This window comes from Myxocyprinus asiaticus, chromosome 15 (genome assembly GCF_019703515.2).
Source record: "Myxocyprinus asiaticus isolate MX2 ecotype Aquarium Trade chromosome 15, UBuf_Myxa_2, whole genome shotgun sequence".
Lineage (NCBI taxonomy): Eukaryota > Metazoa > Chordata > Actinopteri > Cypriniformes > Catostomidae > Myxocyprinus > Myxocyprinus asiaticus.
This window is the reverse complement of record NC_059358.1, coordinates 397,079-423,384: the sequence shown is the minus strand read 5'-3', so window position 1 is coordinate 423,384 and position 26,306 is coordinate 397,079. Positions and strand designations below refer to the sequence as shown.

At 41.1% G+C, this 26,306-nt stretch overlaps 1 protein-coding gene across 1 annotated transcript; it reads left to right on the top strand.

Moving 5' to 3' along the window:
* The first annotated feature begins 426 nt into the window (after positions 1-426).
* LOC127453128 (KH homology domain-containing protein 4-like) lies at positions 427-22,585 on the top strand. The gene is made up of 14 exons (XM_051719304.1): positions 427-557; positions 4,620-4,797; positions 7,737-7,853; positions 7,931-8,010; positions 8,300-8,352; positions 9,037-9,197; positions 11,719-11,930; positions 12,031-12,091; positions 12,170-12,227; positions 14,605-14,816; positions 14,892-15,035; positions 15,435-15,544; positions 19,853-19,950; positions 20,766-22,585. The coding sequence occupies exons 1-14, from the start codon at positions 529-531 to the stop codon at positions 20,996-20,998; spliced, it is 1,746 nt and encodes a 581-aa protein (XP_051575264.1). The 5' UTR covers positions 427-528; the 3' UTR covers positions 20,999-22,585.
* The last annotated feature ends 3,721 nt before the right edge of the window (positions 22,586-26,306 follow it).

Below are 26,306 nucleotides of genomic sequence, written 5' to 3'. Positions count from 1 at the left end.
CAATTTAAGTGTAGAAAAACAAATTATACTCTCTCTTGAAGAAAACAATGTATTTGTAATTTCAGCACCGTAAACAAGATGTCGACCTTTCTTTCACAATAAATGTCTTAATTGTGTATGGAAGATTGTTTATCCATGAGATGAAATGGTCTGAAAATAAACCCAACTTTAATTTATTTCTGATAGAATTGCAGTGTTATTATAAAATGGTAAAGTTATGCAAAAATAGTAAAGCAGAAAGATTTGTTTACTAGTTAACAAATGAATAATTTTTGTCTTTTAAAACCGCTTTTAAAAAATGTTTTTGTAATGTTTGTATTATATTTGAACATGTTTACCATGTTTGCTGTTTCAATAATAATAATATTAAAAGATATTTAATCTACAGTTTATAGGCTGATGATGGGGCGCATGCGCTACTGGAGCGGAAGTGACGTTGTCTCGGGTGTTTCCGCTGGCTTGTGTATATGCTCGAGTGATTCGGTTCAGTTGGAATTTCATCAGAATTAGAATCTCAAAACTCATCTGATGTCATTCAGTGTCACACACACGAGCGGGTAAGTGTGTGTGTATGTATGTGAATGTGTATTTGTTTGTTTGTTTGTATATATGTATGTATGTGTGTGTGTGTGAGTGTGTTTGTGTGTGTGTGTGTGTGTGTGAGAGAGAGTGTGTATGTATATGTATGCGAATGTATGTATGTATATTTATGTGAGTGTGTATTTGTTTGTATGTGTGTGTGTACTTGTTTGTATGTGTGTGTGTGTGTGTGAGAGAGAGAGTGTATGTGTATATGTGTGTGTGATTGTGTGTGTATATATGTGTGTGTGTATATGTGTGTTTGTGTGTGTGTATATGTATGCGAGTGTGTGTGTGTGTGAGTGTGTATATATGTGTGTGTGAGTGTGTATGTATATGTATGCGAATGTGTGTATGTATATTTATGTGAATGTATATGTATGTGAGTGTGTATTTGTTTGTATGTGTGTGTGTGTGTATGTGAGTGTATGTATGTGTATGTCTATATGTCTGTGAGTGTGTGTGTGTGAGTGTGTATGTATATGTATGTGTGTGTGAGTGTGTATGTGTGTATATATACAGTGACATGCAAATGTTTGGGCACCCCTGGTCAACATTTCTGTTGCTGTGAATAGTTAAGTGAGCAGAAGATGAACTGATCTCCAAAAGGCATAAAGTTAAAGATGAAACATTCTTTTCAACATTTTAAGCAATATTAGTGTATTATTTTTATTTAGTAAAATTTTAGAGTGAAAAAAAAGGAAAGGAGCACCATATAAAAGTTTGGGCACCCGAAGAGATTTGAGCTCTCAGATAACTTTTACCAAAGTCTCAGACCTTAATTAGCTTGTTAGGGCTATGGCTTGTTCACAATCATCCTTTGGAAAGGCCAGGTGATGCAAATTTTAAAGCTTTATGCATACTCTGACTCCTCAAACCTTGTCCCAACAATCAGCAGCCATGGGCTCCTCTAAGCAGCTGCCTAGCACTCTGAAAATTAAAATAATTGATGCCCATAAAGCAAGAGAAGGCTATAAGAAGATAGCAAAGTGTTTTCAGGTAGCTGTTTCCTCAGTTCATAATGTAATTAAGAAATGGCAGTTAACAGGAACGGTGGAGGTCAAGTTGAGGTCCGGAAGACCAAGAAAACTTCGAGAGAACTCCTCGTAGGATTGCTAGAAAGGCAAATCAAAACCCCTGTTTGACTGCAAAAGACCTTCAGGAAGATTTAGCAGACTCTGGAGTAGTGATGCACTGTGACACCTGCACAGATATGACCTTCATGGAAGAGTCATGAGAAGAAAACCTTTCCTGCATCCTCACCACAAATTTCAGCATCAGAAGTTTGTAAATGAACATCTAAACAAGCCTGATGCATTTTGGAAACAAGTCCTGCGGACTGATGAAGATAAAATAGAACTTTTTGGCCGCAATGAGCAAAGGTATGCTTGGAGAATAAAGGGTGCAGAAGTTCATGAAAATAACACCTCTCCAACTGTTAAGCACGGGGGTGGATCGATCATGCTTTGGGCTTGTGTTGATGCCAGTGGCACAGGGGAACATTTCACTGGCAGAGGAAAGAATGGATTAAATTAAATACCAGCAAATTCTGGAAGCAAACATCACACCATCTGTAAAAAAGCTGAAGATGAAAAGAGGATTGCTTCTACAACAGCATAATGATCCTAAACACACCTCAAAATCCACAATGGACGACCTCAAGAGGTGCAAGCTGAAGGTTTTGCCATGACCCTCACAGTCCCCCGACCTAAACATCATTAAAAATCTGTGGATAGACCTCAAAAGAGCAGTGCATGCAAGACGGCCCAAGAATCTCACAGAACTAGAAGCCTTTTGCAAAGAAGAATGGGCGAAAATCCCCCAAACAAGAATTGAAAGACACTTAGCTGGTCACGAAAAACATTTACAAGCTGTGATACTCGCCAGGGGGTGTTATTAAATACTGACCATGCAGGTGCCCAAACTTCTGCTTCAGGCCCTTTTCCTTTTTTGTTATTTTGAAACTGTAAAAGATGGATATAAAAAAGTAAAATTGCTTAAAATATTAAAGAAATCTTTAACTTTAAGCCTTTTGGAAATCAGGCCATCTTTTGCTCACTTAGATATTCACAGCAACAGAAGTTTTGATCAGGGGTGCCCAAACTTTTGCATGCCACTGTATTTGTGTGTGTGTGAGTGTGTGAATGTGTGTGTGTTTGTGTTTGTGAGTGTGTGAATGTGTGTGTGTTTGTGTGTGTGTGAGTGTGTGGGCAGGTTTAAGTGGTTTACAAGGACTTTTTTTAGGTTATAAACTGGTAATTACAAGGGTATTATGCTATAAATGTGGTTTATGAGGACATTTCTAGTGTCCCCATAATTCAAATCACTTAAAAAACATACTAAACGATGTTTTATTGAAAATGTAAAAATGCATGCACCAACATGTGAGTGAGTGAGTGTGTGTGTGTGTGTGTGTGTGTGTGTGTGTGTGTGTGTTTAGGGGTAGGGTTAGGGTTAGGGGATAGAATCTATAGTTTGTACAGTATAAAAATCATTATGTCTATGGAGAGTCCTCATAATGATAGCTGCACCAATATGTGTGTGCGCGAGTGTGGTGTGTGTGTGTGTGCGCGAGTGTGGTGTGTGTGTGTGTGTGTGCGCGAGTGTGGTGTGTGTGTGTGTGTGTGTGTGTGCGCGCGAGTGTGGTGTGTGTGTGTGTGTGCGCGCGAGTGTGGTGTGTGTGTGTGTGTGCGCGCGAGTGTGGTGTGTGTGTGTGCGCGCGCGGGTGTGGTGTGTGAGTGTGAGTGTGTGTGAGAGTGTGATGCGAGTGTGATGTGAGTGAGTGTGTGTGTGTGTTCACACAGCATGTCAGTGAGTGTGTGGTTTAATGCTGCTCAGTAATGGTGGATATTACATAACAACAACCGAATCAGCCATATTAATTTCATAAATGAAAATATGTTGTCATACTTAATAGAACGGTAATAACTGTGTGGTGCAGTGCCACTTTTGGGTTTTTACTACGTTAGCAAAAAGTAAACACGGAGCTGCCGGGGTTATTCTGGACATGTACCGTGTAGAGATCGACCGATAGTTGATTGTGCCGATATCGATAACTAAGGTGGTGGAAAAGGCCGATGACTGATGAATCAGCCAATTGATTTACAGTATAGAATTTATAGAATGTTAAAAAAGTCTGTGCTTACTATGATGGGCACTGAAATAGAAGCTACAAGATTACAAAATGATCCCAGATGCAGTTTATTGTGCAGTTTACTTTTAACTATAAACAAGCCCGGAATACACTTATTTTGAAATGGCGGAGACTTGACTCAGTAACTATCCTCTATATTTAAGTATTTTTCAAATTAAGCTTTTTTTTAGCCTACACTCACTAGATTAAGACTATTGCAACTATCACCATAGATTTTTGCCAATAACCGATAGTTACAATAAGCATCTATCGGCACTGATTAATCGGTGAAACTGATACACCGTCTACCTCTAGTACCATGCTGATACCATAGGATTCTTTCATGTACCACGTAAATACATGTGAACAGAGCTCTTGTCATTTGGTATCTGATTCAGTTATTACAAGAACTACAGATTTACGAACAACTAACAAAACTAAAAAAAAAAAAAAAAAAGAAAATCTACTAGCCCACACGTGTTTGCTTAAATATTTTTCTTAGCGGCCAATAAGAGATGTGTAGTACTTTCGGCTCAATTTAACATATATGACCATGTTATCGTATAATTACGGAGATCCATAAAAAAACCAGTGCAGGAAATGTTGCATAAGTCGGCTGGTTTTGTTTGGTCCACTAACCATGGGTATGTTCACCTCTCTGTTTACTGTTCTGACATTTATTCATTGTTTAAAGTGTGTTCCTTGTCCTGTTTGTAGTTTGCACGACATTTCAGTCCACTGTGTACTTGTGTGTACTTGTGTGTGTGTGTGTGTGTGTGTGTGTGTGTATATATGACAAAACACCTAAAACACCTGAACTCTGGTCAGTGTTTGTGTACTGAAACATTCAAATCAACTTCAGATGCATGATGAGAGTGCCGTGACCTCACTGTTGTGTGTCTTTCAGGCGTCGCAGTAAATGGGACCAGCCCGGCCCGGTGTCTGCTGGCGATGGAGAGCACGGATCTGCTCCCACAGGAGCTCTGGATGCTGCCGCCGCGGTTGCCGCCAAAATCAACGCCATGCTGGTGGCCAAAGGCAAGCTGAAGCCGTCTCAGATCAGCAGCGCTGGACCTGCAGATAAAGTGAGTCAGCACACAGTTGTTTTGTCTTCCATGGAAGAAAGAAATTCAGATGGGTTTGAAATAACATGGGAGTGAGTAAATGATAGGGGCAGAATTATTATTATTTTATTTTTTTTAAGATTAATATTTTTATTGATTCATAGAAATGACAAAGAAAAACAAAACATATATAGAATGAATCAGCGTTTAACTCCCACTATTACCCCTCCCCAATCAACAACCCCACCCGACCCCCAACGAACATACACTATATTGCCAAAAGTATTCGCTCACCCATCCAAATAATTGAATTCAGGTGTTCCAATCACTTCCATGGCCACAGGTGTATAAAATGAAGCACCTAGGCATGCAGACTGCTTCTACAAACATTTGTGAAAGAATGGGCTGCTCTCAGGAGCTCAGTGAATTCCAGCGTGGTACTGTGATAGGATGCCACCTGTGCAACAAGTCCAGTCGTGAAATTTCCTCGCTACTAAATATTCCACAGTCAACTGTCAGTGGTATTATTTTTTGGGGGGGGGATTTTTCCCCTTTTTCCTCCCAATTTGGAATGCCCAATTCCCAATGCGCTCTAAGTCCTCGTGGTCGCATAGTGATTCGCTTCAGTCCGGGTGGCGGAGGACGAATCTCAGTTGCCTCCGCATCTGAGACAGTCAACCCGCGCATCTTATCACGTGGCTTGTTGAGCGCGTTGCCACGGAGACATAGCGCATGTGGAGGCTTCACGCCATCCACCGCGGCAACCACGCTCAATTCACCACGCGCCCCACCGAGAACAAACCACATTATAGCGACCACGAGGAGGTTTACCCCATGTGACTCTACCCTCCCTAGCAACCGGCCAATTTGGTTGCTTAGGAGACCTGGCTGGAGTCACTCAGTACGCCCTGGGATTCGAACTAGCGAACTCCAGGGGTGGTAGCCAGCGTATTTTACCACTGAGCTACCCAGGCTTCCTGTCAGTGGTATTATAACAAAGTGGAAGCGACTGGGAATGACAGCAACTCAGCCATAAGTGGTAGGCCACGTAAAATGACAGAGCGGGGTCAGCGGATGCTGAGGCGCATAGTGCGCAGAGGTTGCCAACTTTCTGCAGAGTCAATCGCTACAGACCTCCAAAGTTCATGTGGCCTTCAGATTAGCTCAAGAACAGTGCGTAGAGAGCTTCATGGAATGGGTTTCCATGGCCGAGCAGCTGCATCCAAGCCATACATCACCAAGTGCAATGCAAAGCGTCGGATGCAGTGGTGTAAAGCACGCCGCCACTGGACTCTAGAGCAGTGGAGACGCGTTCTCTGGAGTGACGAATCACGCTTCTCCATCTGGCAATCTGATGGACGAGTCTGGGTTTGGCAGTTGCCAGGAGAACGGTACTTGTCTGACTGCATTGTGCCAACTGTGAAGTTTGGTGGAGGGGGGATTATGGTGTGGGGTTGTTTTTCAGGAGCTGGGCTTGGCCCCTTAGTTCCAGTGAAAGGAACTCTGAATGCTTCAGCATACCAAGAGATTTTGGACAATTCCATGCTCCAAACTTTGTGGGAACAGTTTGGGGATGGCCCCTTCCTGTTCCAACATGACTGCGCACCAGTGCACAAAGCAAGGTCCATAAAGACATGGATGAGCGAGTTTGGTGTGGAAGAACTTGACTGGCCTGCACAGAGTCCTGACCTCAACCCGATAGAGCACCTTTGGGATGAATTAGAGCAAAGACTGCGAGCCAGGCCTTCTCGTCCAACATCAGTGTCTGACCTCACAAATGCGCTTCTGGAAGAATGGTCAAAAATTCCCATAAACACACTCCTAAACCTTGTGGAAAGCCTTCCCAGAAGAGTTGAAGCTGTTATAGCTGCAAAGGGTGGGCTGACGTCATATTAAACCCTATGGATTAAGAATGGGATGTCACTTAAATTCATATGCGTCTAAAGGCAGATGAGCGAATACTTTTGGCAATATAGTGTATATATATATAATAATCGTACACATCTAAAACTATGCCTCTCTCTCCACAGTCCCTCCCCGAGAGTCCCCCAAAAACATCAACTATCTACCCCATTTCCCATTGAATGTATCCCAGATCCCCAGCCTTCTACACGACACCTCCTCGAAAGCCGCCACCCTCCCCATCTCCTCGCACCACTCGCGAATTGAGGGCGCTCCAGCTGAATTCCATCCCCTTAAAATAATCTGCCTGCCTGTCAAAACACTGGTCAGCACCCAATTTGTTGTGTATTTATCTCCTATATCAATGACCGCCCCAGCACACAAAACACAGTGTCTGGGGCAAAACGAAACCCGAGTGCCCAACACGTCACACACAAAACTCTGAACCTTCCACCAGAATTCCTGGATCTCAATACACCACCAAAAAACATGGGCCATTTCTCCATCCTCCGATTGGCATCGCCAGCAGATGGGTGTGTCTTTAAGACCAAGCCTATACAATCTAGAGGGGGTCCAATAGACTCGATGCAAATCTTGAATTGCATCAGACCCTTGCATCTCTAGATGCAGACTTGAGGTTTTTTAGAATCCTAACCCACACTCCCTCCTCCAGTACCAAGTTCAAATCTTTCTCCCATAATATGATGGCAGAATTGTCATTTTTGAGTGAACTAGTCCTATAAGAGAGGTATACTGAATATTTAGGACATTCTCAAACTTATCACTCAAGTTACTATTAGAAAATAATGCAAAATTGAACCCAACTTGTGGGGTCCACTTCAGTGCTAATATAAATCTGATTCATGAGTAAAAAAATGATTCAAACACTACTATTTCATCTCAGTTTAATGTGTTTTACTGGCATGATGAAATAATTATACATTTGAATTGAGAAATAATTGCCTCATAATTGCAGACAGTGAGAATAGTGCAGAACAGAATGACAGTGTGATGTGAATGATCAACACTTAAAAGGGATAATAAATGTGTCTCTGTAGGCTGCGGGTGTTGGTGGTAATAAGGTGAAGGATGATCTGGTCATAGCAGAGGTGGAGATTAATGATGTTCCTCTGACATGTCGGAACCTGCTGACCCGTGGACAGACTCAAGATGAGGTCAGAACACAGACCCGATCATGTGTTCATATTCTGTATGTGTGAGTGGTGGATGTTCACTGTCTTGCCCCCCACAGGTCAGCAGAGTGAGCGGCGCTGCAGTGTCCACCAGAGGGCGCTTCATGTCAGCAGAGGAGAAGGCCAAAGCTCTGCCCAGGTGAGGGACAGAAACACACACTGGGCTCAACTGACCCTAACCAATCCTATCTTAGCAACTGTTGCTGTCTGTCATTTTCATCCGACAAGCACTTTTTTTTTCTAATTAGGGTCTTTGGAAGTCTAACCCTAACCTTAACCCTAACCCTTCACAGCATCATAGTGAGTGTGTTATGTGCAGTTCTGTTCACTTACACTAATGTTATCAGGTGTGTTATCTGTCTGCACTGTCATCTTGCAAGTGATGACATCATAACATGAATTCAAATTTGTTTCAAATGTTTCCGTAGCGACCGTCCACTTTACCTGCATGTTCAAGGGCAAACCAGAGAGTTAGTGGACAGTAAGTGACACATCAGATATTTTTATAATTGTTTGTGTTCTTTATGTTGTGAGGTCAGTGTTTAACATCACTGTGTCTGTCTGTCTGTGTGTCTGTGTGTCTGTCTGTGTGTCTGTCTGTGTGTCTGTCTGTGTGTCTGTGTGTGTGTCTGTGTGTCTGTGTGTCTGTCTGTGTGTCTGTGTGTGTGTCTGTGTGTCTGTCTGTGTGTCTGTCTGTGTGTCTGTCTGTCTGTCTGTCTGTGTGTCTGTCTGTCTGTGTGTGTCTGTCTGTCTGTGTGTGTGTCTGTCTGTCTGTCTGTGTGTGTGTCTGTCTGTGTGTGTGTCTGTCTGTCTGTGTCTGTGTCTGTCTGTGTGTGTGTCTGTCTGTGTGTGTGTCTGTCTGTGTGTGTGTCTGTCTGTGTGTGTGTGTGTGTGTCTGTCTGTCTGTGTGTGTGTCTGTCTGTCTGTCTGTGTGTGTGTCTGTCTGTCTGTCTGTGTGTGTGTCTGTCTGTCTGTCTGTGTGTGTGTCTGTGTGTCTGTCTGTGTGTGTGTCTGTCTGTGTGTGTGCGTGTGTCTCTGTCTGTGCGTGTGTCTCTGTCTGTGCGTGTGTCTCTGTCTGTGCGTGTGTCTCTGTCTGTGCGTCTGTCTGTGTCTGTGCGTCTGTCTGTGTCTGTGCGTGCGTGTGTGTCTGTGTGCGTGTGTGCAGAGGCTGTGAACAGGATAAAGGAGATCATAACTAACGGTGTGGTGAAGGCAGCCACTAACTCAACCTACAGTGGAGCGATGGTAACAGTGTATCAGCAGCCTGCACCTGCACCAACACCTGCACTGCCCCCTGCTGCACATAAAGCACACTATACAGGAGGAGTAAGTGCACTGCTCTCAGTACACCCACATCGGGCCTGTTTCAGTAGCAGACACACACTGAGATTTCACACTGACTGCATTTGTAAGGATTTCTTTCGATAACAGCCATATATTATAAAATGGTTTCGGTGAATGAGCCATTGAGAACTATTACAATATAACATGACGTGGAGGATTGCATTTACATTCAAATGATAATACATTTACAACCCACAGTGTAGTTATAAACCACTTAAATCATCTAGATTCAGTCAAATTTACTCAATAGAAAGTGTTTGTGTGCACATCATTGCGTGCAATTTGCATCAAGCACAACAAATGTCTGAATTCAATCAATGTGTGTGTAGTTCACTCCAGTATTTCATGTAGCTTCATTAAATATTGCAGTTGATTGCATTGATAAATACAGTAGGTTTAAAGTGTATTTTCGCCATATTTCCCTCGAGGGCTGGGCAATGTAAGGGTCATTCCATGTTGACTCAATCTGAGATCCCCGGCTCAAAATGTATTTAGTTTTAATTCTGGTGAAAGATAAACAAATGATGATAAAAGCCTAAATATTAAATGCTATGAATCAGTTTACTTGGTAATCCATTGTTTTGTAGAGGGGAATCAAAATGACTATTTTTGCCTATGATTTGGGATTTTTAAATGGGTGTCAGTGTCATGATTTTCTTTTTCCACAGAGATAGGTCGGTCTATTACTAAAATCAGTCGACTTCAGCACCTCCTGTTGTATTATACGCCAATGGTGTGAGTCCAAAAATGGAGAAAAATACTTTTTTTGTGTTGTTTTTCTAAAGTTCGAGTGTTTATAACTCCAGAAGTATTAAAAATATCTTAACTTCCTTTTAGATTCTGGTTCAGAACAAACTTTTCTTTTTGTGTCTTCATTTTTAAAGTCCTATATGGTTAAATCCAAGAGATATGGAGCTCTCAATGTGGCTCCGTTCTTAAATTTGACCCCTTCGAAAACGAAATGTCTCACATGGTATGAAGCTCGTTTTTCTGTTGCAACAAAACAAAGATCTGACGTACAAATAATGTCGAAACTAGAAATGTACCTTCATTTATTCACATGAAAACAATAATGTCAAAATCTTGATTTTTGAGAGTTCAAAAGTGACCAAGCGACATGCAGCTCTTCAGTTACTGCAGTACCTATATGACGTTTTTAGATTTCAGAAATGAACATCTGCAAATCTCTGGAATGCACCAATACGTGTCTAAACATCAAAGGGGCTGAAGCTTCCCTGTATTTTTACTGATTTACTCATTTTTGTTTTGTGCCCTTAAAGTGTCTGGTTGTCAGTCACCGTAAATCACAGAGATCATCAACTTTGTGGGATATGAATGAAGTTTTTGTTTTACAGCATTAAAGGAATATTCCGGGTTCAAAACAAGTTAAGCTCAATCGACAGCATTTGTGACATAATGTTGATTACCACAAAAAATAATTTCAGGGGCCTGGGTATCTCAGCGAGTATTGACGCTGACTATCACCCCTGGAGTCGTGAGTTTGAATCCAGGGCGTGCTGAGTGACTCCAGTCAGGTCTCCTAAGCAACCAAATTGGCCCGGTTGCTAGGGAGGGTAGAGTCACATGGGGTAACCTCCTCGTGGTCGCTATAATGTGGCTCTCGCTCTCGGTGGGGCACATGCTGAGTTGAGCGTGGATGCTGCGGAGAATAGCGTGAAGCCTCCACACGTGCTAGGTCTCCACTGTAACGCGCTCAACAAGTCACGTGATAAGATGCGCGGATTGACGGTCTCAGACGCGGAGGCAACTGAGATTCGTCCGCCACCCGGATTGAGTCACTACGCCACCACGAGGACTTAGAGCACATTGGGAATTGGGCATTCCAAATTGGGGAGAAAAAGGGGGATTTTTAAATTTGTTTTTTATTTCGACTCCTTCCTCCTTTTCTTCAAAAAAGCACAATGTGGCCCTATTGACTTCCATTGTAAGTGTCTCACTAAAGAAAAGGAGGGACGAGTCGAAATTAATTTTTGTGGTAATCAACATTATGACACAAATGCTGCTGATTGAACTCAACTTGTGTTGAACTTGGAATATTTTTTAAATTAATAATTCTTGAAAACTCCTACTGGTTGACACATTGATTTAACCGGTATATTGCCTACCCCTGTCTGCATTCAACAGGATAATAAGAACATAAAATGCTCTGTGCTGAAACTCTATTGCTGATGTGTTGAGTGTAAACACTGAAACCTGCTCATATGAGCATCATATAAATATGTGTAAACATGTGAAGTTTGCCGGTTTGATCCCCACTGACACCACCATTGTGTCCTTGAGCAAGGTAATTAACTCATGGTTGCTCCAGGGGGGATTGTCCCTGCTATAAGTGTACTGTACACTGTACTTTAGATAAAAGCATCTGCCAAATGCATACATGTAAATGTAAAAATGTGTAATTTCTCTACTGCAGACACAACATGTATAAAACAGGTTGTAGACTCACCACTGAAACCCTAATGTCTCTGTCTGTGTGTGTCAGATGCATTACGTTCAGGATAAGCTGTTTGTGGGTTTGGATCAGGCGGTTCAGGGCTTCTGTGTGAAGGAGCATGTCGAGGGGCCGAACTGCTCGTACCTGCAACACATTCAGGCAGAAACTGGAGCCAAAGTCTTTCTGCGAGGTAAAGGATCCGGCTGTCTGGAGCCCGCGTCTGGACGAGAGGCCTTTGAGCCCATGTACATCTACATCAGGTGTGTGTAAACATCACATAGAGTAACTTTAAAAATGATCTCACCTGCTGAACATCAAACAATTACTCGGGAGGGTTTATGAGTCTCTCTTTTCTTCTAGTCACCCGAAATCAGAAGGACTTACTGCAGCAAAAACCCTGTGTGAAAACCTGCTGCAGACTGTGAGTTCATCTGTCTGTCTGTCTGTCTCTAGTTGTACTGAATGTAGTGATGTAATGCATGTGTTTGTTGTCTGGCAGGTTCATGCTGAGTATTCTCGTTTCCTAAATCAGATGAGCAGTGTGATGCCTACACAGGGTAAAACACACATGTGTCATACACATTTTGCAAAAAGCTGACATGCTTTAAATTAAAATTCAACCCACCGGAGTATACAGATTTCCCTCACTTTAATTCAGAATAAAACCCACTGCTATCATTTACCAGATATGTTGTTCTCTGCAGTGGAACAATGAAAAGAAAATGTGTTAGCATGATGTAGTAATTTGGGCTGTCGATTTAACATGTTAATTCAGTGCAATTAATTCGATAAAGCATTTAAGCATTAAAAAAATGAATGCAATTAATTACATCCCTGGACTGTAATAAGGACTATCCCAGGGGCGGGGCTACCATTTCTGAGGCCCCGAGCAACCGTCCAGCTGGGGGCCCCCTTTTGTACAACTGGGGGAAATTACATAAGTGATTATAAACTTATATAAAATTATTTTTAACATCCATTGTAGCCAAGTACATTCAAAACGTTTAATAAAATCTAGTTAAAGATAATGCATCAATTCAGTAATAAAAATGCTATTTTTTACCTACATATATTTTTACAAAACATTATTTGTAAATGAAACTTGATGAATATTATTTATTATTGTCTAACCAAGTTTATTATTGTAATATGATACTGAATTGTTATTATTTTGTGGATTTGTTTTATACAACAGTATTATATTTCTGTTGTATTTACTTCGCCTGGAGCTTTTATTTTGACTGATCGTGTTTTTGTATAATAACTTTAAGCGGCATCAAATGTTTGGAATTGTGCGAACGGATGCACCTGCAGCATTTTATCTTCATAATGCAGGTGAACCGCTCACAGACGGCTGAAAACAGCATATTCGCATATTATCTCCCCGCAGCGACCTAAAAACTCGATGCATCTAAAGTGAGACGCTTCAGAAGTGTCCGTCTGATGCATGTGTACACTGACGGGTCCTTAGAAAAGATCTTATAATAAATCTCAGACAGATTGATGAATTCAGTTTCAAAATAGATCGCTGTGAACTGAAGGCCATTGATAGACTTATGTTCAATAATATGGAAATAAACTATATATATTGACTTCTGAAACCACTTTTTGCATTGTCTAACTCACTGTTTCCCAACCTGTTTTTCCGTAAATATCCCGACAGCACCATCAGTAAAGCTCAAGTACCTCTTCATCGACACAAAACCAAAGATGTGTACCAAAGACTAAATATCATTTAACATTATCGTAAATATTGTAATATCCCTGATGTACAAAATGAAAAGATGAAATTGCGGAATATGATGTTTATATCAACAACAATAAAACCAGGCCATAAAAGCGGTGAAACTTGTAATTTGAACAGATTAATGCTGTTAATTAAACAGGGGACCATTTTAACTTGGTTAAAAATATTTTATCGTTAGTTTTTCATCATCTTTTTATTGCTAGGCCCACATGTTTATTTTTTATATGCATAATTTCTGCTATTTACTGGTGTTTACATTAATATGTAGAACTCGTGCTAAAATGGTACTGTCTCTTTAAGAAAACCGGCAGTTCAGTGTTTGTTTTGGTGGTTGAGCGCATATTAATGAGAATGAAGTCACACGGCCTCTTTCATTTAATGTTTCTATTTGTTGTTTTTAATCAACAGCTGACTGTAGAGAACATAAACGATATTAAAAGACATTATTCAATGATAAATGTGTTAATCTCGTCTTTAGACACACATTACGCAGAACGACACAAAACAAACTTTTACTGTCAACACACGGTGAAAAGATCTCACTGCTGAAAGTCACATATTAAAAGATCAATTTGGGGATTTTAAGAATAGATATCGAGATCGTGATTAATCAGGAAATCTATATTTTTACCCAGCCCTATTCCCTATTATTTGTATTTAATTTTAAGTTATACATTTTTTTTTCGATTTGTCATTTCTTGTCTGCCACAATAATGTAATGCATTTTAATTATATTAATTATTATGTTTATAATATGTATTTATAATAATTTATATATAACTCTTTATAATTATTAAATCATTATATATTGAATTATTGTTATTCGAGCGGCTCTCTCAGAAAATATTTAGACATGCAATTAATTTGATTAATTAATCGGCATATCCTGTAATTAATTTGATTCAAAAATGTAATCGATTGACAGCCCTTATAGGAACATATCCGTGTATAATGATAATAGTAGAGGTGTTCTGTTAGTAATAATACTACATATACTGTTTCCTTTTAGTCAGCAATGGCTTTATATATCACATTATATATCAACAGTTTAACATCTGAATGTGTTTCATACACATGACACAAATGCTTGTGTGTCGGTTTGCTGTGCCACACAAATATAAATCTCTGGGAAGTCTTTCACAGTGATAATTCACACTCATCGTAATTCTCTCTCTCTCCCTCAAAAGGTTTTATTCAGCCCCCTCCTGTGAACAGACTGCCCCCCCAGCCCCCATATTACCCTCCTGTAGGCTTCCAGCCCACTTACCCCACTCCTGTGCCCCCCCCACAGCCCGTCCCACTTCAGTATCCAGTGCCACCTGCAGCGCCTGTCCCTGTGCCACCTCCAAATGCCCAGTACCCCGTCACACCTGCTCCAGCAGCAAACATACCAGCACAGGTCAGCACCAGGTTACACACACACACACACCTGTTCATTACGTTTCTCTTCACAAGTTCGCCTTTCTCGCTCTAGACCCTCCCACCCGCTCCGTTCCACCCTGGTGCACCGGCTCCGCCCAAAGCCACGCCCCCCGTGGCTCCACCCAACCCTCCACAGAAACGGCGCTTCACTGAGGAGGTGCCGGACGAGACGGACAGCGGCCTTCTGGGATATCAGGTGAGCTCTCACACACCTGTCGTCACACTAATGACTGTCTGATTTTACTCGCAGAGATGGGCGTCTGATGTCACGGTCCTGTTTCCATGGCGACCGTTGTGCTGATCTGTCAGTCATGCAGGTGTCCAGGTCAGCGATGAGTCGTCATGAGGACCTGAGAGTGTTTGACGCTGCTGTTTGTTATGAATGATGACAAATGAAATGTTGAAGACAAATTTAGGTCTTTATTGTTAAATTAATGTTTTGCAAACAATATTATCTTTTTTTTTTCCGTTTCAACATTTTAAGAATTTAAGATTGTGACAGATAGAAGCTGTGAGCTGCATTTAGTGTGTGTGTGTGTGTGTGTGATTGTAAATGAGGGTGTGTGTTAATGCTGTTATGTTTTTCTGCTCATAGCATGGACCCATTCATATGACTAATTTAGGTGCAGGCTCATCTGTGGGCAGTTCTGAGGCGTCAGGATCCCCGTCTGCTGGTTCCTCTGTACCTGTGAGAGAGAGCGACAGGTCAGTCACTTTAACACTCAAACATCAGCACTACTCTGTGATGAAAAACTACTGCTTCACTTTCAATATCCACAGAGCATTGTGACTGATTTACACATCACTTCTCATTTATTTTCTGATTATTGCAGCCCAAAATGACTGAATTAGCGGCGGTCATTTTTTTGTGTTGTTTTGCTGTGAATACTCACAAATAATCACAGTATTCTTGTGTAACAGGTGTAGAACTACAATTGAATGTAAATACTGTAGTGCATTATAACTGAATATGCAGCAAATATATAAATACACATTAAAATATATCCGCAATCGGCAAAAAGTATGGCCAGAACATGACCAAATGATTTGGGGGCACTGATGGATTCAGAAGAAAAATAATTCTTTACTGTAGCTCGTGTGGTTCAGAAGTTAAATACAAAAATGCAAATTAGCTAATTATAGCGCCACCTTGTGGCCAATTCTCACCAAATTAATTTTGGCGACCTGTAAGTGCACCATAAATTTCATAATGATCGGCCATTTACAACATAAGTTATTTGCTGCTGAAATTTGTTTGGCTGCTGGCGGCCATTTTTGTTTGTCAAATAGTTTTTGTAAGTATATGTTAACATGTGACCCAAAGATGATGCATGCACAATTTAAACGTTTTCACTCAAACGGTTGCGGAGTTATAAGGAATTTTTTGTTGTAGCACCCCCTATGGGTGAAATTGGACGAAACTTTGCATGCATCCTCAAAATGTTTTAGTATGAATGTATGCTGAGTTTCGTAAATTGTGGACTTTGCGTTCAGAAGATATAGGCCATTGAGTAAATTAGGGCAACACCCAAATAATTAATTAGGTTATATCTTTGCAACTATTTGACAAATCAAAAAAAAAAAAAAAACCTAAATGATACGTGCAAAATTTCGAGCATATCGGACAAACGGCCTTGGAGGAGTTCGCAAAAAAAGGTTTTTCAGAAAATTAAAAATGGCAGAAAATTTTTCGGGCGGAAATAAAATCGGAGATATATGTTTTGTTTGATTCTAGCCCTTACGGTTGCGAAGATATGAGCCAAAACGTAAAAGTGCTTTTAGCGCCACCTAGGGTCAGATGGGCTACTTCGGTGCATGGACCCCTAAATAGAATTTACTTAAGAGCTGAAAATCAAGTAAACCTTTAAGGTTTAAAAATGTAAAATAGTTGACCTACATGACCTAAGGTTCAATAATAAAGGGGATACAACATGTTCAAATAAACATGAAAATAATATGGAGTAATAACAACAATTATAATAAACATTTTCCAAACTTTTTTTTAAAATGTAGTTTGCAGTAAAGACATTTTATATTGGAGACATGGTTGATTGCGCAATCCACTTTTGAATGACGAATAAATCTGTGTACTAGTAAAACACTGGTCTACGAATCCAAGTATCAGTACTCTTTTGCAAAATAGAGGATTTATAGATGGTAGTTTTAATTTGTCCCGTCTATTTAAACAGAAAATCTGTGCAAAAAGGGCAGCGGAAACTGTTGCAAGCGCTTGTGCGATGCTATGACTGAGGTAATGAAAGGCCGTTCTGAATCATTATATGAAGAATATTTTTAAAGAAAGGAGAAAGTGACAGCACACATATTTAGGGAACTTGGAAGCAATGTCATAGTGAAATACAAAAAAATTCATGAATATTGGAAAACTTGTTTCATTAACTTTACTGGAGCATTTGTTCTGCTGCAGTCAAACATAGAGAGAAGCGATCGGATACGGATTACTTCAGGTTCATGGTAAATGCACAAAAATTGCACAAAATTCCAAGGTACTGCAAATAATGCGAAAGTGGTTGAATGTGCGTTAATTATAACAAGAGGGACTGATACATTAGTACACATGACATAGGAACATTTCATGACAACAAATAAGATTTCTACATAATATTTGCTCAAAATTCACTGAAAAATATTTGATAAAACAGCTGAGATGTCCGCACATCCAAATAATGGCAGATAATATTTGCACCCTTAATTAAATACTAACATACAGTATAGTGGCATCACTGCAGTACGTTAATTGTGTTAGAGTCCCACAGACACCCTACACCAACCCCTTACCTTTCAAAAGTTAACAATGGTTTTACTACAGAAACCATAGTATCACCATGGTGTTTTTCTAGTAAAATCATAGTAACCACAAAATGTAAAAAAAAAAATAAAATAAAATTTCTCCCCAATTTAGAATGCCCAATTCCCAATGCGCTCTAAGTCCTCGTGGTGGCGTAGTGACTCGCCTCAATCCGGGTGGCGGAGGATGAATCTCAGTTGCCTCCGCGTCTGAGACCGTCAATCCGCACATCTTATCACGTGACTTGTTGAGCGCGTTACCGTGGAGATGTAGTGCGTGTGGAGGCTTCACGCTATTCTCCACGGCATCCACGCACAACTCACCACACGCCCCACTGAGAGCGAGAACCACATTATAGTGACCACGAGGAGGTTACCCCATGTGACTCTACACTCCCTAGCAACCGGGCCAATTTGGTTGCTTAGGAGACCTGGCTGGAGTCACTCAGCACACTCTGGATTCGAACTCGCGACTCCAGGGTGGTAGCCAGTGTCAATACTCGCTGAGATACCCAGGCATTTTTATTTATTATTAATAAGTAGTATTAAAGGATATATTAAGAGTGGAGACATGAAACAGGATGGGAAAAAGTGGGACAAAAGGTGGAATCGAATCCGGGTCGTCCACACGAAAAAAAGCACATCCACAACGTCTTTACACAATACGCCACTGCAGTGACACGTGGGGAGCAGTTTGTTTACAATTTCTGTGTTTCCATCAGACTATTGGAGTGCATATAGCGGCGCTGTATGACAGGTGGTATTCACATCTAGTGCAAATAGTCACTCCGATATGCATATTACAGAGGTGGGGAAAAAAATTGATATGTTAAAGTATTGCAGTATTTTTCCTCACAATATTATATTAATATTCGCGCTCCAAAAATGTATATTATCTAATGTCAACATTAATTTAATGGTCATGGAAAAAAAGGTTCTGTTACTCAATTGATCTAGAATTTCAACAACAGTCCTTTAGATGGCGCCAGAGTTCATTTCTAAATTGTCCTGTCCCAATAGTTCTCAAAGATCCAGAAAAATCATTCAAGTTCACGTCCCCAGAAGTGAAGTCATCGCTCTTTTGATTATTAGCACGTTTTCTAGTATTATTGTGTGTTATGATTGTTACACTGAAGCTCCAATATGACACTAAAGAAGCATAAAAGCACCATTAAAGTAGTCCGCATGACTCGTGCATTAAATTCAAAGTAGAGTCACATGGAGTAACCTCCTCATGGTCGTGATTAGTGGTTCTCGCTCTCAATGGGGCGTGTGGTAAGTTGTGCGTGGATCGTGGAGAGTAGCATGAGCCTCCACATGCTGTGAGTCTCCGCGGTGTCATGCACAATGAGTCACGTGATAAGATGCACGGATTGACGGTCTCAGAAGCAGAGGCAACTGAGACTTGTCCTCCACCACCCGGATTGAGGCGAGTAACCGCACCACCACAAGGACCGACTAAGTAGTGGGAATTGGGCGTATGCGATTAATTACAGAAAATTGTGCGATTTAATTAGTTAAAATGTAATCGATTCCCAGCCCTAATTAAAATGTGATTATAATAATCACGACAAACAAATTATTACAAAAATACAAATCTACACTTTCAGGACAGGTTCAGTTCTATTGTTTGTTCTGCACCCGATCAGCCTGAATGCATCTCACTATTTTTGAAGGCATATATGTTTGTGATCTTTTCTGATAGAGAAACTCTTATTATTTAAACTTTGAAGATTTATATTGTGTATTAAATAACTTTATTTAGATGAGGAATTATAATGTGCATTTTGCGCAAACATACTTTAAGTGTTATCGAATCGAGATAATATTGAATATATATCATATATCAAACCGAATCGTGAGAACCATATTGTCCCATTCCTACACACACACTATCTTTTGAAAAAATCTTCAGAGGATGTTCACATCTTTATTCAGAGGCCAAAAAGTGCCAAACTGCTCCTTTGAACTTGCATGAACAACTTTGCCACTTTTTGGCCTCTGAATAAAGAAATAACGTGGAAATTCTTTTAAAACAGAAGCTGAGCTGAGGATTTAAACATGGTCAAATCCATCAGTACGTTTTGAAACTTTAAAAATCACCAAATATCTGCAGATTAACCGCCTAGCTGATATTGCATTCTGTCCATACTGAAAACATGAGTGCAGTGTTTGACTTGACAGTCTTGATGTTGTTGATCTGTGCAGTAGACCGTTGATGCCGCCGCCTCCGAGTGTACCAGCGCCAGTGAACGGAGTGAGAACGCAGAAACCAGACGAGAGAAAACCAGCACCAAACTCCCTGGGTAAGACACAAACCTCCACAGACCAGACCTTGACCACAGACAGACGGCCCTAGTCTGTGAACACGCACACGCCGTGATGACGACCCCTTCGTTACAAATCATGTTAATTGCATTGTGCATGCATATATGAATCATCACTGGACACTTTAAATGGTGTTCATTTAAAGCTGCAGTGTGTCATTTCTGCACCACTAGCAGTACCAAATTATTGTTGTTTCTGTACCAACCCTTCTGCCCTGCCCATCATCTGCCATTGGTTGGACAAACAGGTAGCCCCGCCCCAAACTCACTCCATTAACATGCCGGCTAGTGCCGTGGAAATAACATGCTGCAGCTGTAAATGAAGTCTTGACGTCCAGTTGAGCTTCTCTGCCGGTCGTTAGTTAACAGTCAAAATGAGAATGCTTCTCCCCCTGAGTGGCTGATGTCATCAGCCTGCCGTCATCCCTCTCTGATGACATCATCAGATTGACCGTACGTCTGTCCTGTCATTTAACTGTCACACTAACGGCTCTCTCTCTTGTGTTTTGTGTTCTCTCTCTTTCTCTGTTTTTTTTCTCTCTCTTTCATGTTCCCTCGGGGGGATGCTGGATCTGCGGGGGCGGGGCGACTCTCCTGTTCTGCCTCCTGATTGGATGGTTTTAACATCACCCCCCCCCATTGACCACCCAATGACATCTGGTTGTCATTCATCGCACACCATTGATGTTTGATTAACTCTCTTGTTTCTCTCTGTCAACATTCCTTCAATACCCGTGTGGTTGTGTGGTTTTTCTCTCTCTGTGTCTCTCGTTTCTTTCTCGTCTCTCCATCAGAGCCGCAGGTGAAGCGCGTGAAGATGGGGCTGGTGGCGTATTCGGGGGACTCCTCCGATGATGAGGATGATCACGGTCCCTCAAGAGTAGGTGGGGCAGGTAACACGGGCGTAGGCGGCTCGTCCGTGGGCTGGATGCTTGGGACGTATCGCTGCCCGTCACCTTCCCTTCCCCCTCGCCACAAAACACAAACACAACAGCAGCAGCCAATGCCCTTTTGGATGGCACCGTAACACACACACACACAGGTATCCGTCATGAGTTCATGCCTCTGTCGCTATAAGATTGGGCTCGTCCGGTCTTATACTCTTCTGAGAGGATTGTAGGTGAGATGAGAACTGCAGAGCTGCAGATAATTGAATGAATCGCTGCAGTGATTGAGTCTCCACTGAACACCAGTATCTGTCCATATAATGGCACTGATCACTTTTAAAGGTCTCAACTAAAACAGCTCAAAGTAGTTTAGTTTCTCTTGATCAGGTTTATTTGTAATGTTTTTTTCCTTCTGTGAGCTTCTCTCTTGAGGAATAAAACAAACTGCATTTACTCGATTGTCTCTCTCTGTCATGACTGAACTGAAAACATCCCAAAGAAGTCCAAGTACTCAATAATTCACGTTTTACCTTTTTAATTCATAACGTTTCTACACTAAAATCAACATGAAATCAAAATTGACTGTTTTTCTTTTTTGCATGTTCATACACGTTCCTCGTCTTATTGTGAACGATTTATCAGCGCACACTATTCCAGTGAAAGCTAGATGGGTAAAGTTTGTCAAGGTGAACTGTGATGGTGACAAAGCTTATAGCCTGAAAGCTTAAAACGTTTTCCTACAAAGGGCCAAAATTCGAACTAGATTGAGGGCCGTGGGCCCAAAGTAAATCTTGCATTACATCAAACTGTATTATATTAAAATATCAACGTTGCCCTGGTTCCCCTCCTTATGATTTTATAATATTAAAAAACATTTCTCTGCAATCTGCTAAATTAATGCAGTGAAGAGCGGTGTCAGTGGCATCCCCCCACCCCTCGTCATACACAGCATGGCTAACTTTCACCCGCAGGCCCTGGTTTGGACATCTCTGATTAAACGAACAGTTCAAATGAAGATTTTTAGAAGAATATTTCAGCTCTGTAGGTCCATACAATGGAAGTGAATGGTGACCAGAACATTGAAGCTCCAAAAAGCACATAAAAGCAACATAAAAGTAATCCACACGACTCCAGTGGTTTAATCCATGTCTTCAGAAGTGATATGATAGATGTGGGTGAGAAACAGATCAATATTTAAGCCCTTTTTCTTCTCTAAATCTCCACTTTCACTTTCTTTTGTTTTTTGGTGATTTGCATTCTTCATGCATATCGCCCCCTACTGGGCTGGGAGGAGAATTTATAGTAAAAAAGGGCTTAAATATTGATCTGTTTCTCACCCAAAACTGATTAGATTGCTTCAGAAGACTGCTGAAATATTCTTCTAAAAATCTTCATTTAATGGTACTTCATCTGGGATGAGGGTGAGTAAATGATGAGAGAATTTTCCCTTTAAATAGTTTTACAAGTTTTAAGTTTCACAGCACCTAGTCAGATAAAATGTCAGGTAAACGGATAGATGGATGAAGATTGAACATTACATCAATGGAAGTCTAGTATGGGATTTTTGGCCAATTTGAAGGTCTGCTATGGGAAAACCGTAATTCCAATTAGTTAGAAAAGATATAGCACACAAAGTTACAACAGTCTGATGGTCTGTGCCAACTTTAGTGGATGTAGCTTGAAAGCTGTAGGAGTTGAGTTTAAAAAAAAAAAAAAAAAAAGAAAAATCCTAAACCAAGTCTATAGATAGATAGTAACTAGCTGTGTTGGTAATCTTTAATCAAAATGTTCTAACTTGTTCCACCTGTATTCTCTGTACACACATGACTGTGTGGCAACACATAGCTCTAATGCCATCATTAAGTTTGCTGATGACACGACGGTGGTAGGTCTGATCACTGACAATGATGAAACAGCCTACAGAGAGGAGGTGCACACTCTGACACACTGGTGTCAGGAGCACAACCTCTCCCTCAACGTCAGTAAGACAAAGGAGCTTGTGGTGGACTTCAGAAGAAAAGACAGAGAACACAGTCCCATCACCATCAATGGAGCACCAGTGGAGAGAGTCAGCAGCTTCAAGTTCCTGGGTGTCCACATCACTGTGGAACTCACATGGTCCATCCACACTGAAGTCGTTGTGAAGAAGGCTCATCAGCGCCTCTTCTTCCTGAGACGGCTGAGGAAGTTTGGAATGAACCGCCACATCCTCACACGGTTCTACACCTGCACTGTAGAGAGCATCCTGACTGGCTGTATCTCCGCCTGGTACGGCAATAGCACCGCCCACAACCGCAAAGCACTGCAAAGGGTGGTGCGAACTGCCAGAGACATCATTGGAGGTGAGCTTCCCTCCCTCCAGGAAATATATACAAGGCGGTGTGTGAAAAAAGCTCGGAGGATCATCAGAGACTCCAGCCACCCGAGCCATGGGCTGTTCTCACTGCTACCATCAGGTAGGCGGTATCGCAGCATCAGGACCCGCACCAGCCGACTCCATGATAGCTTCTTCCCCCAAGCAATCAGACTTCTGAACTCTTGATCTCCCACGATCAAATACATCAGCACTGCACTTTATTACCCTTACTCTTATATCTCACACCGGACTGTCATAAATTATATTACTGTTATTATATTATATTCTCTCTTAACAACTGACTATCAACCGACAGCCTGAATGTCAATACAGTACAATACTGTACATTCTATATATACTTTTTTATATATTTTTATTTTTATTGAATAATGTGTATCTATATAGTGCGTATTGTATACTGTACAGTGTATGTTATTATTTGTATATTGTTGAGTGTAATTATGTGTATATTAGATGTTTAAATTGTGTTGTGTTAATTTGATGTTATTGTAAATTGGTATATGTCTCATCACTGTCACGACTGCTATGTTGATCGGAACTGCACCAAAGAATTTCACACACCATTGCACTTGTGTATATGGCTGTGTGACAATAAAGTGATTTGATTTGATTTGACCTCTGAGACAACTAACTTAAGTTGGAAGAATCCGTCTTATTTTTCATCCACCTGCCTTATAGACACATTTTACCATTCAATCACATTCTTTTCTCACTAAATATCCTGTTTCACACATTTCACAAATGTTATTGCAGAAGTGAAAAAGGTGGCGAAGGCAGTTTCTTGACTTTTAATTGCCCATTACTTTACAACATCTACATTCACAAAAGTGTGATGACAGTGGTAAGCTCCGTGAAGTGACTTGAGGTGATTTTGAGCAGTTTGTGCTTCTGCAGTGACCACTCAATCGTCCGGCAAACGTGTTTGCATGCTCGTTTGTGTTTAATATTGTAAATGAAGTCTGACAGAAGCGGTTCCTGTGGGATGTGGCTGAGCTGTTCGTCATACGAGCACAGCGTCCACAGTTCTTATGTGTATCTGCTGTCTGACAGCATGAAGTGAACCACTATTGATCCTGCAGAACAGAAATAACGGCACGTCAGTGCATGATCAATCACACACGACACATTCTGATCAGAAAACTCTACAAACCAAAGTCGATACACCTCCACTCGCCACAGTCCCGTCCCTTCAGACGCACGTGTGGATCACCGTCCTTCCACAGGAACTGCAAATATAAAGTGTGTGAATTATTGAGTCTTGTTCTCTGTGAGGGCACTTAAAAGAGAACCGAGATCTCTTTGCATTCACACTGGCCCTGGCCTTGAAAGTCCACTTATCATTCACACTACTGTTTTGTTTTTTGGAGCTCGGACTACTACAATATTTTGCTAAATGTTATATTAAATATTACCATTAATAATAGACGGTTTGAGTTTGTTTGGAGTACTATCAGATACAAGTGTGTGTTGTGCATGTATGTGTTTGTGTGTTCATTGCCACAGTAAGCACAAACTCGGCCATGGCGGTGAGGTAAATGATGAAATGTTTCAGATTGGTTAAAGAATGTTTCTCTGACTGTCTGTTACTTTGGGCAGTTCAGAAGGAAGTGTTAATCAAATATTTGGTTTGTATCACACTGTCTGAAAATCAAATATTAATGACACAAAATGTTATATTTTGTAAGTATAATCATTAAATGCCATCCCGTTGCTAGGCAACAAGAATAACTGGCATCTATGGGTGCTGCAGAGTGATACAAATAAAAGTTCCAAGCTAGTGAAGAGGTTCTAGCAAGGGCCCTGGGGCCAATTCTCTTTTAGGGCCCCACTTGTCCAATTATCAAATTGACATCCACGCAAAATAAATTTACATTGATTTAATTCCCTTTAAATTCCCGTTCTGTTATTTACAGATTTATTCAAACAAACGGCGCGGATGTGGTAAAGAAACCGCTCAACCGAAACATTCGCTGAACTGTTCTTAAAGAGACAGTACCATTGTAAAGTTTGTTAAACATAATGCAAACCTTATGTAAATACTACAAATGATGCATACAAAAAACAAGAATGTGACAAAATGTGTATTAAACGTACATGTGCATATATTTAAATGGGCAATAATACATTAACTTCATCAAACACTTTAAATATTGAAGAATTAAACACATACAGCATCTATGCATGAGTTTGGTGAAACTTGGCAAAGATTTTAGGCAGTTCTGGCTCGTTCTGCTACTGTATATCTTTTGTAACTCATCTGAATGATGGTGCGTTCCATTCAGAAGTGATCATCCCTAAACCCCATTTCCTACAAAGACTTTACCCTACACTGTGAGAGCTTCAGAAGGCTGAAAGGTGATAAGGGTAAGTCAAAAATAATTTTGAAGCGATTCTTATTGGAAAATCTGTTTGGAATTGACCCTACAGCATGGATAGTGCTCCTTCTGAAGTACCCTGCGAAGGCATGAGCAGTGCCAGTTAGAACACAGCCAGATGTGCGAGGGGGAGGGAGTGGTTCTAGAGAGCATTTGATTGGACAAAGATTCTCAGTTGCTTTGTGTCGTCATGACTGTGTCTCAGTCTGTCAAGCTGGAAGAGAGAAACTGCTGATTTGAAATGCTTATATCGTCTGAAAACGAATTTTGTCAGCATTTGGAAGTACACTAGCATATTGATGACCTCAAAGGGAATAAATATAGACTATTATTGTGCTAGTATTGACGCTGACTACCACACCTGGAGTCACGAGTTCGAATCCAGGGTGTGCTGAGTGACTCCAGCCAGGTCTCCTAAGCAACCAAATCGGCCCGGTTGCTAGGGAGGGTAGAGTCACATGGGGTAACCTCCTCATGGTCGCCATAATGTGGTTCGCTCTCGGTGGGGCGTGTGGTGAGTTGTGTGTGGATGCCGCGGAGAATAGCTTGAAGCCTCCACATGCGCTACGTCTCCGCGGTAACACGCTCAACAAACCACGTGATAAGATGTGCGGATTGACGGTCTCAGACGCGGAGGCAACTGAGATTCGTCCTCCGCCACCCGGATTGAGGTGAGTCACTACACCACCACGAGGA